General features: G+C 36.1%; 1 protein-coding gene across 1 annotated transcript in view; it reads right to left on the bottom strand.

Annotated features, from left to right (window-relative positions):
• Positions 1-7,111, bottom strand: part of CEP170 (centrosomal protein 170kDa) — a 103,210-nt gene extending 96,099 nt beyond the window's left edge. Inside the window, exon 1 of the mRNA XM_008590953.1 lies at positions 6,973-7,111. Coding sequence (XP_008589175.1) covers positions 6,973-7,077 — 105 coding nt within the window. The 5' untranslated portion in view covers positions 7,078-7,111. The remainder of the gene's footprint in view (positions 1-6,972) is intronic.
• Between the last annotated feature and the right edge of the window lie 4,540 nt (positions 7,112-11,651).

Here is an 11,651-nt window from a genome sequence, read left to right as displayed (position 1 = left end):
AAAAAAAAAAAAAGAAAATTGCTTTTAGGGCCGGCCCCATGGCACACTCGGGAGAGTGTGGCGCTTGGGAACACAGTGGCGCTCCCGCCGCAGGTTCGCATCCTATATAGGGATGGCCAGTGCGCTCACTGGCTGAGTGCGGTGCGAGCGACACCAAGCCAAGGGTTGCGATCCCCTTACCGGTCACAAAAAAAGACAAAAAAAATTGCTTTTAAAGTAAACACAGGCACACACATACACACACACTCACTTCAGAACTTGGGGAGTTGTTTGCAGATGGAAGCATCTGAAAGATGAACTATAAGCCTCTAGAAACTGTTACTAAAGGGATATATCAGCACAGTACAGGAAGAATTAGTCTAAGAACTACTGAATCTGAACTCAATAACCATTACAGGGTAACTATGTGAACCGTGGTATACTAAAAGCAAAGGGGGCATCAAAAATGGGGTGGAGATGTGACTTTCAGTGTCTGGGCCAACATATAAAGAACTTGGAAGCCATCACTCCCAACCTCACAACAAAGAAAATCAGAAACTCATCTAGTTTCATCAGAAAATTGAAGTCCCAGGACAAACTGCCACCCTGAAAACTAATGAGACAAGCAAATACAGAAAATCACAGCTTGCCAGTAACAAAAACCACTACTGGAACCAGGAACTTGTAGGAAAACTTAAAGCTTAAGCGAATAATTGCTAAAGACTTGAGCGTAGACCAGCTTGAGATATAAAATCTCCTGGGGGCACAGACTAGGTGAAGTCAACACTCATATTTATGACTTTTACCTCCAGAAACCCCACGAGGATCTCAGGGTGAAGATTGAGGAGAAAAATTTTCTTTCATTTCCAAGCAGGATGAGGGGAAAAGTAACCAATTTGAAATATGTCCAGAGTATTCTATTCTCCTAATCAAAGGCCTGCACTCAAGGAAACAACTATTTTGCCAGAGCCTAAGCAACATGGGTTTTATCAGAGCCTATCTGACATGGGAGCATGGAAACCCCCATGTTAGCACCCTCTAGCCTCTTTACTAAAATTTAAAATTAAATATCCCTTATACCCAATTAGCTTAACATTCCATATTGAAAAGGCTTTGTCCTATCCTTCTAGAATATGAAACTCTGTATTAAACTAACTGTCCTCAAGAAGAAACAGTATGTTTCTAAAAAAATCTGCCAATGAAACCTAAACGTTCATCATAACACAGTTCTTAAAAGTTCTCAAGGCTGTTTTTTGGCTTGATTTGGTTTTCTCTGAAATATCTCTAGGACAAATTAGTAATCTCAGAATTAAGAGAAACTCTATGAATAGTAGCACTAAAGCCACTTAAATAGTAGTATTACTGCTACTTCTCTACAGCTTACCTGAAAACCCACCAATTATGGCAAATTACAACTCACTATAAAATGTTTGTCTTTCCTGGGCCAGCCCCATGGCACACTCGGGAGAGTGCGGCGCTGGGAGCGCAGCAATGCTCCCGCTGCGGGTTCGGATCCTGTATAGGAATGGCCGGTGCACTCACTGGCTGAGCGCAGTGTGGGTGACACCACACCAAGGGTTGCAATCCCCTTACCAGTCACGAAAAAGACAAAAAAAAAAAAAAATGTTTGTCTTTCCTGTTACCGTGTAAAACATTTGCATTAAATCTAAAAATTACTTAAATTTCATTTTGGTTTCTATTGTTACATGCTATGGTTTAAATGTATCCCCCAAAGTTCATGTGTTGGAAATTTAATCACCAATGCAACAGTGCTGGGAGGTGGGGTATATAATAAGAGGTTATTATTCTACAGGTGAAGGCTCTGCCCTTATAAATGGGTTAATGCAGTTATTGAGAAAGTGAGTTAGTTATCATGAGAGTGGGCTTGTTAGAAAAGCAAATACAGCCCCTCTTGCTCTCTCTCTCATGCTCTTTTCATTCAAACTCCTGTTTCACCATGACTGATTTTAAATATCCATGTGCATGACCCATATAAAAAAACCCAGCATTCTCAAATCCCACAGCTGAAATCCTTCCCATATGTTGGCATACCACTCCCACTGCTAGACCTTATCCCATGAAATTGATTCTACCTCTGGAATCTAAACCATAGTAGTCTTTTTGTCTACATTCTCCTATTCTTCCAGTTCTCTCAATTATCTACAATAGTTTACTAGTATATTACTCAGTTCTTTGACAGCAGCAAGACATCTAATATTCTGACCCCTTCCTTTTCTAAGCCACCATTCTTTCACCCTGATTTTTATTTCCTTCTCTACAGAACCTAGACCCTGCTGGCTTCAATGATCCCCTTTATGCTCATAACTGCCAAATCTCTACCTTTTTAGACTCCTCTCCTCAGTATCATATTTGTTTCTAATTTCTGTTGAACATCTCTATCTAGATGTCCCTTAGGAACCTCAAACTCATCATCTTCTTCCCCAGGAGTACACCCTCTGAACCTCAATTTCACCTACTTCCATGCCAGAAACTCTAGGTCTTAGATTCTTTTTCTCTCCCTCACTTATCACATAAAACTAGAAAGCACAGCCCAACTCTTTCAACTCTCTTCTACTCTGTCTTCTTTTCTTCATTTCAAATGATACTCTCTTCTTTATAACTCTACCATCCCTTCCTAGATTATTATGATCTCCTAACTGCTTATACAGGTTTCAGTCCAATTCTTGGGCAGTAATATAGAATAGTAGTTTAAAGAACAGGCGTTAGAGTCAGAAAGAATTAGTCTAGCCATTTGCCAGCTGTGTGACCTTGGTAAATTACTAATCTTTGTTTAATCATCTAGATATACCTATCTCAGAGGTTTGTTGTGAGAATTAAATGACATAATGCACAAAAGGAATTTGACAAGGCAATTTTGCCCTGCTTAAAAACTCCTGAGTCCTCTTACTAGCTAAGGTAAAATATACAAAGTCTTTAATACAGCACACAAAGCCCTCCAAGATGTAGCCTCTGCTAGTCCCCAACTCTTAATCTCTCAAAATGTTTGCCTTCACATCCTATATATAAGCTACAAGGGACTATTTAAATTACCTAAACAGACACTGAATGTCACTCTATCTTCAATACCATGTCCTCAACTATACTCTAACCTGCCAGAAACTCATCCTTTAAGATTATTCAGCTCAAGTCATTTCCTCTATAAAGTCTTTCCAGACTTTTCATCCCCATATTGCCCTGCTGGTAGAACAGACCAATCTCTCTTTTGTGCAACCAGTGCACCCCACACTCCTATCACTGTGGTGATAGGTGTTGGATATTCTTGTATTCTTACAAGTATTTTGAACATGGTTCTGGGACACAGCTAAGTTACTTGAAAACAGTTTGATCACTTTGGATCTCTACATAAAATATGAAAGCATAACTCAGACTAGGGTTAATTATACCCCTTAGAGACCAATGCTTGTGAATCATGAGGTTTTCCAGTCTGGCTGTTGGGAACAGGCACCATTCCTGACCCTATGTTAGCACCAGGCACTGTTACTTCTAATCCTTTCGGGTGCTTTTCTCCCCCACTTGGGTAGTTTCTTCACATGCATGCACTGATCAGTATTCAGCTGAATACTCAAGGGGGACCCTCTGCAGAGTTCTTCGTCTGTGCTGCTCTTTCCTCTCTGGTACTGTGTCCCCTTTATGAACTGGAACCTATCATGGTCTCCTTGGATTCTCAGCTCCATCCATCTCTTCTCAGAAATTGCCAGACAACTTATATTTGTTACATATGGTCCAGAACAGACACCTTACCAGTAATGTCTCAATACTCCATACCTGCATGTGAGAGTGGACTTATCCTGCAAGCTCCTAAACATAGGGTCAGCCACTCCCATCTTTCTGTACTGCTGGGTGATACAACTGCCACTTGGAAAATACCTTTTCCACTCCCTGATGAGTGAGCTCTTCCCATTTGACCCTAAGATATTGCTCAGTTACAGCAGGCTTATACCCAAACAGAATCATTACTACCTTTTTCTCAGTTGCCACTCTCACCACTAAATTACTAAGACCAGAAAATCTCTGTACTACTGTATTTCTCTCATTGGTTTAATTAAGGTGTCATTGTATATGCAACTTACTCACATACTCATAAAGCTGTATGTTGTAAGTGACTTTACTTTTATTGCCTCAAAATAATAAGATATGTTCTTTAATTTTAAAGCAAAAATTCCTACAAACAATGCAAATTGATGATTCTTGGGATAATACAGGATTTCCCAATCTTTGCACTACTGGCATTTTGGACCAGATAATTCTTCATTGTGGATGTTGGGGAAGTAGGTAGGGGAAGTATGCTGTACATTGTAGGATGTTTAACAGCATCCCTGACCTCTACCCACTAGTTGTCAGTAGAAATCACTTCCACCCCCACCTACCCACGCACACAATTTGTGACAATCAAAATATCTCCAGATATTGCCAAATGTCCTTGGGTAGGGGGTGGCAAAAGAGAATCATCCCTAGTTGACAACCACTGGGCTACTAAACAAACATTTCTACTCTAGGTACACATCTACAGATTTTATCCCCCCCCCAAAAAAAATGGGCAAGGGGATAAAACTTAATTCTAGATTGCCAGAACATATCAAAATAAATAAATATTGAAAAATCTGGAGAACCGTTTTTCTGCTAATTACCTTACTCAAAGAGATCTCAAAAAGTATATCTTAAATTAACTTCTTTACACATAATACAGTAAATGCCAATAATCTTTTGACTCTGAATAGCCAAAACAACCCAAGAAAGAAAAACTCTGAGGCATCATACTTCCTAATGTAAAATTATATAGGTTAAAGGTCACAAAGAATAATTATATTATGTAAGGATGAGTATATTTATTATCTGGATTTGACCATCATGTATTATATACAAGTATTAATATTATAAACTCTGTACCCCACAAATATTTATAATCAATTATGTTTCAATTTTAAAAATTATATTACAAAGTTATAACAATCAAAACAGTATGGTACTGGCATAAAAAGAGACACATAGACAAGTGACAAGTGGAACAGAATAGCAAGTTTGGAAATAAATACAAACATATATGGTCAACTAATTTTTGATATGAGCACCAAGGAAACACAACAAGGAAAGGACAGTCTCCTAAATAAGTGGTGTTGGGAAATCTGGATTTCTACATACAAGAGAATGAAATTGGACCCTTTGATAACAAAAATCAACTAAAAATGGATAAAAGACCTAAAAAGAAGACTAGAAATTATAAAACTCCTAGAACAGAACATAAGGAAAAGCTCATCATTGGACTTGGAAATGATTTTTTTGGCTATCACACCAAAAGCTCAGGCCAAAGAAGCAAAAATAAATAAATGGGAGTACCTCAAACTAAAAAGCTTCTTCACAGAAAAGGAAACAATCAACAAAATAAAACAGCAACCTATAAATTGGGAAAAAATATTTGCAAGCCATATATCTGATGAGGGGGATTAAAATCCAAAATTTACAAAGAGATCATACAATTCAATAGTGGAAATACAAATAACCCAATTAAATATTAGGCAAAATGCCTGAATAGATATTTCTCTAAAAGAAGACATAGAAATGGTCAGCAGGTATATGAAAAGGTGCTCAACATTATTAATCATCAGGGAAATGCAAATCAAAACCACTAAGAGATAACACCTCACAACTGTCAGGATGGCTATTATCAAAAAGTCAAAAGATAACAAATGTTGACAAGGGTATGGAGATAAGGGAACTCTTGTACACTGTTGGTGGGAAGGTAGACTGCTACAGCCCTTACGGAAAACAGTATGGCGCATTCTAAAAAAATTAAATATAGCACTACCATATAACCCAGTAATCCCTCTTCTAGGCATATATTTAAAAGAAATGAAATCACCACTTCATACAGATATCTGCACTCCCATGTTCGCTGCAGCATTATTAACAATAATCAAGATATGGAAACAATCTAAGTGCCCATGGACAGAAGAAGGAATAAGAAAACTGTGGTTCACATATACAATGCAATATTATTAAGCCCTAAAAAACAAGAAGATTTTGCCATTTGCCACGACATGGATAAGCCTGTAGGACATTATGCTAAATGAAATAAGCCAGACACAGAAAGACAAATATTTACTGTATGAGGGTATTTCCAAAAGTTCGTGGAAAAACAGAGTTAAAAGATAATAAGACTCGCTCCATGAACTTTCTGAAGTACCCTCATATTGCAATCCAAAAAAAAACCCCCCAAAACTCAAATATACAGTGGTTACCAGGGGCAGGGCAGAAATGGGGAGATGTAGGTCAGACGATACAAAGTACCAGATATGCAGGATGAACAAGTCTAGAGACCTAATGTACAATATGAGGATTATAGGTAATAAAATTGTACTGTACGTGGGATTCACGCTAAATGAGATTTTAACTGCACTTCCCACAAAAATGAAAAACATATGTAACTATGTGAGATCATGGATATGTTAATATGGCTCATTATGTAATGTTTTTACTATGTATATGTAAACCCATTAACATCATGTTGTATACCTTAAATGTACACAATAAAATTTATTTTTAAAAATACCAACAATCTTTAATTATGCTCAAATTACTAGTAGGCATCATAATGAACATCTCTAAAAGAAGCAATAAAACTAATTTCAATATCACTTAAATATCCACGATTAAAATTCAGCTTTATTACATGTTATGCTAATTTTATAAATTATTCATAAGTCTTATATTAAAAGTACATAATGAGAAACTTCCTACTTATGAATAAACCCCTCACTTCTAAGCCTTCACTTTTCAAAATATAATCCCCATGACCTAGAACTTATTTTTAGATGATTCAAAAGGATGAAAAATTAATTAAACTGATGGTTAGAGCTGAAAGAGGGAGAGCCAGAAAGTTCAAGTCTAAATATTGTTCTCTAAAGGAGGAGAAAACTATTTTATACTAATTTCACATTCTGTGTAGATGCATGCAGAGAAGGCTGACACAATTACCTGCAACATGAGCTCACAGTCATCTCTTCCAACAAAAATCATTTCTCGTGGCAGCCTATGGCGAGTGCCTCCACTGCTCACCAAAAACCAGGATGTTAAGCTCATTTTCTGCTTAGCTTCTAAGCCTTTGGCAAAGCTACGTCATCCTGTACAGACATTAGAAGAAAAACACACATTTAGATATTTTTACCTTTAGTATCTACTCACGAAACTCTGTAAGTAGGCCTAGAATAGAACTGCATTCATTAACATTTACACTTAACTAAATGAAATATCCACAGGTCCCCCAAATGGCAGATATATCAAATTCTCATCAGTGAAGTAACCCCGCAGACCCCACTAAGAGTCCAATTAATAAGGAAGAGATTAAGGTAATTAAGTAGGTGGTCAACAAGTAAAACTTTTTCATACTGGAAATCTTTTAGTATAGCATATAAAGGTCTGTAATCCTCAAGCAAATGGTCATATTAGCGTCATGTTAACATCAAAAAATAATAGCAATAGTGTACACATAAATGCCTATCTATAAATATTTTGAGAAAGACAGACTGAATTCAAAATGAGTGTTTGATATCTGAACTAACTACAGATACCAAAGAAACTGCTTCTCTGTCTACCAAGTACAGAACCACTAAATGTACTTTCAGAAATACGCAGTTTCAATTTATCTTTCCTCTCACATACTTTACTTCCTTAATATATTTCCTAGAGCAGCAATTCATTTTTGTTCTTCAAACACTTTTACACTCTTAAAAAAAAATGGACCCTGAAGAGCATTTGTTTACATGGGTTATATACATAAATATTTGCCATATTACAAATGAAAATGAAGAAACTTTATTTATTAATACATTTTATGTAACAATAATAAGCCATTTGAAAATTACTAACATTTCTATGAAAAACTATATTTTCCAAGACAAAAACAATTAGTGAGAACAGTAGCACTATTTTACATTTTTCAAATCTCTTTAATGTTTGTCTGGGTTAATTGAAGATTGTTAGATCTGCTTTACATTCAATCCATTACCATATATTGTTTAACTTGAAATATATAAAGAAAATCTGGCTTCACACAGATAAATGGTTGGCAAAAAAGATGTGTTTTAAATAGGCTTCTCAAATAATTGTAGATAGTTTTCTTTGATACTACATCAAAACTTTACAAGTGGTAGTTTCTTGAAATTTATCTGCAATACAGAATCTGAAACCACATCAATGAGCCTTTCGTACTATGTTACGTAAAAACCCATCTTCCACTTTGATGGGATTTTGTTAACATCATGCATTGGTCCTTGGTAAAATAATGGCGCCCTGACTTACACAGATATTCCAAATGTTGACATGTTTCATTATACTATTTTAAAACACCACATTCACTAATATCACCACCCATCTTAACAGAAAAGCCTTTAACTACTTGGTGGCTCTTAAGCTCATGGGGGCAGAATCAAGTTTTCTAAAATTCTAATTTTCTCTTGACAGCTTAAATTGTATCAGTTTAAAAAAAAAAATCCTGTCACCACTTCTTGAATTGACAGGCTCACTTTGTCTGCCAAATACCTGAGTCTACACAACTATAATCTGTTTATCAGTCATTGTTTCCAGTAAAAATGGTGTTTTATGAAACCAAGTGCTTAGTTCAGCTCACAACTCACACAATGACACAAATGCTCTTCTTTGAGACAACAGGGTACATTGGTATATAGTGTAAATATTTTATGTGTACTTCCAGTTAATCAGACAGAATGTTAAGAAGATGTGCCTCAGGGGTCAAGATTTAACAAAATTAATAACTTTTACCACTCGTCAAGGACATTCTTAAGTAAAATTAGCTTCTTTTTAACTTTTAAAACAGCTAGTGTATAGCATCAATGAGTACAACTGCTGCTAGTATAGTTTGGTGCAACCGCCCTGATCTATGCTAAGGAGGCAGCAATATGGCCACCATTGTTTTAGAACTATCAGTACAAATATTAATAAAATAAAAAGGCAAATAATGCTTTGACATCATTATAAAAAAGGTTTAGACCCTGTGGACCTTTGAAAGGGTTTCGGCAACTCCCATATGCCTGTGGACTGAGCTTTGAGAACAATTCTCCTAGAAGACATGGCTTTGCCACTAATAGCATATGCCGTGGAGTCAGATAGACAGATAAGAGTCTAAATCCTGGTTCTACCAATTTTTATTCTTCATAACCTTGGGCAAGCTATTTATCCTATGGCCCTTTGTTTTCACTGCAATAAAATGAAAACAATGATAGTAGCTACTCAAGTTTTTTCTTATGAATCAAAATAATAATACTTGTAAACGTTTTTTCCATGAAATGGTATATTCTAGTACATTTGAATTAGAAAAAACTACACTACAGTAAAATAAAAACTCTGCCATAAAAAACATTAAAGCACAATCCTATAAAATGTACCACTTTAAGTTAAGGTAAAATTCCTATATATTATAAATTATCTACACACATGAACAACAATGGTTTCACCAAAAGAAACAAATAATTTTCTGTAATGCTAAAATAATCAAGCCTTAAGCCCCTCTTAACTTATCTAATTGATACAGTCAATTTATGTGGTAATTAAGTCTCCTATTTACCCAACTCCTTGATGCAGATGTTGTTATTAGTCTTCCATCTGTCTACTTTCTGTCAAATAGGTTTTCATGATTTCTATCACTAGTTCAGAATATACACTTCTTGGCTAAGTCAATAGAGAATCAAAATTTTAGTAGAGGAAGAAAACCCCAATTTAAATATAGCATATAATTTGCATATAACATTTTCAAGGACGACAATTTAAAATGACAAACATAACATGAATAAATAGGTCAATAGTAAGAAACAATACAAGGGAACTAAAAAAAAATACAGTAAGACATGTTAAAAGGAAATCAATTTAGCCTAAATACAGTAAATTAAAACACTAGAGCCAAACATGGACAACAAGAAAAGCTTCCTAACATAGTGAAAACACAGTTGTAAATAAGCATTATATACACGATGCAAAAAAAAAAAATTAAATATTTAAATACCAAGCATAATTATGTGACATACAAATATGTAATATTTAATATAAACATACAATTACATTTATACAAGCAAAAAATAATGTTGGGGCAATGACACTGAATCCACTTACAGCTTTCTCTGCTATGAGTGGGAATGTGATATTGTCTCTGTTTTTATATGGGTGTAAAAACATATAGCTTTCCCACTGGTACCTCAATTTAGGATACTTTTTTTCTACTAACTGAGTATTACTAACACTCACACAGGGATAAAACTGAAACCTGTCTGACAGTTGCCTCAATAGCAAGGCATATGCTCCAATTCAGGTTCCCCTAGATGGTGGGAAAGGGGATCTTTGCGTTTTTAAATTGTACAGAATATGACCAAAGTCTTAACCAGACTGACAGCAATCTGAAACTCTTTCCAGAGTTTCTGAATTAGTCAAAAAGACATGGGTTTTAGAGTAGACTTTCTGAGTTAAAATTCCCATCCCTCAAACTTTCTAAGTGACTGCAAAAAATATGCACATGATGTTTTTGCACTTCAGGTATCCAATATGTTTTAAAAAGAAAAAAAAAAAGCCAAGAACATAGCATCTCAAGATACAACTGGTAGGAGGAACTACCTGAAGTAACTACTTTGGAACTCTGGTGTATAGTAAAAGAGGTTGGTGAATTTCAATCTTTCCTATAGTAGCAGCTATATCCCAATAGCTACAAGAAGTACCCTGCAGACAACCTCCTACATTTCTAGTTTGGCTTGCTGGAGCCAAGGAAGGAAGTAAGGACCTAGCCTTCCAAATATCCAATTGTACATTCTGATCGCTGCTTGCTGTTTTTGATTACTGAGGGGCCAGCAGAAAGGCTGGCCACCACTGCTTCAACCCCCTTGGGTCTAAGCAGCTTCCAAGGGATTTATAGAGACAGTGTTTGTTTGTTTTCCTTTCTCCTTTTTGGGGCCAAATATTTAAAGAAATCTTTATCAGCTCACTGGCCAACCATAAAGACAACATAAGAAACATCAGTGACCACACACAATAAGGAACACAAATCTTGCAAAAATAGTTTGAGAAAGTCACAAACGAATGGTTTCACCCCTCAACAAACAAGATTCAGCAATCCCTGAGGAGTGAAAGAATTTGAAAATTTCCAGATTTACCACAACATCATGCTTAAAATGTCTAATTCTCAAACAATAAAAAATAAGATTAAAAAATTTTTTAAAAAGGAAAGAAAAATGGGCCGGCCTGTGGCTCACTCGGGAGAGTGCGGTGCTGATAACACCAAGGCCACGGGTTCGGATCCCATATAGGGATGGCCGGTTTGCTCACTGGGCGAGCGTGGTGCTGACAACACCAAGTCAAGGGTTAAGATCCCCTTACTGGTCATCTTTTTTAAAAAAAAGGAAAGAAAAAGATTTGACAGAAAGTACCCTAAGGAAACACAGACATTATAGTTATTCCTCAGAGATGTTAACTGTCTATTGTCTTAAATATGTTCACTGAGGGAAAGCAAACCATGGACAAAGAAATCAGCAAAATCAGCAAAATGGGGTCTGGGAAAAATGATAACATCAGTGAGAAGACACTTGAGCTGAAAATTAAAAACTCACTAAAGGTGTTCATCAAAAAATTTGACACGGAGGAAAAAAGGACCAGCATAC

Source organism: Galeopterus variegatus, unplaced genomic scaffold (assembly GCF_000696425.1).
Source record: "Galeopterus variegatus unplaced genomic scaffold, G_variegatus-3.0.2 Scaffold6496, whole genome shotgun sequence".
NCBI classification, from domain to species: domain Eukaryota; kingdom Metazoa; phylum Chordata; class Mammalia; order Dermoptera; family Cynocephalidae; genus Galeopterus; species Galeopterus variegatus.
This window is presented reverse-complemented; position numbering and strand designations above follow the sequence as displayed.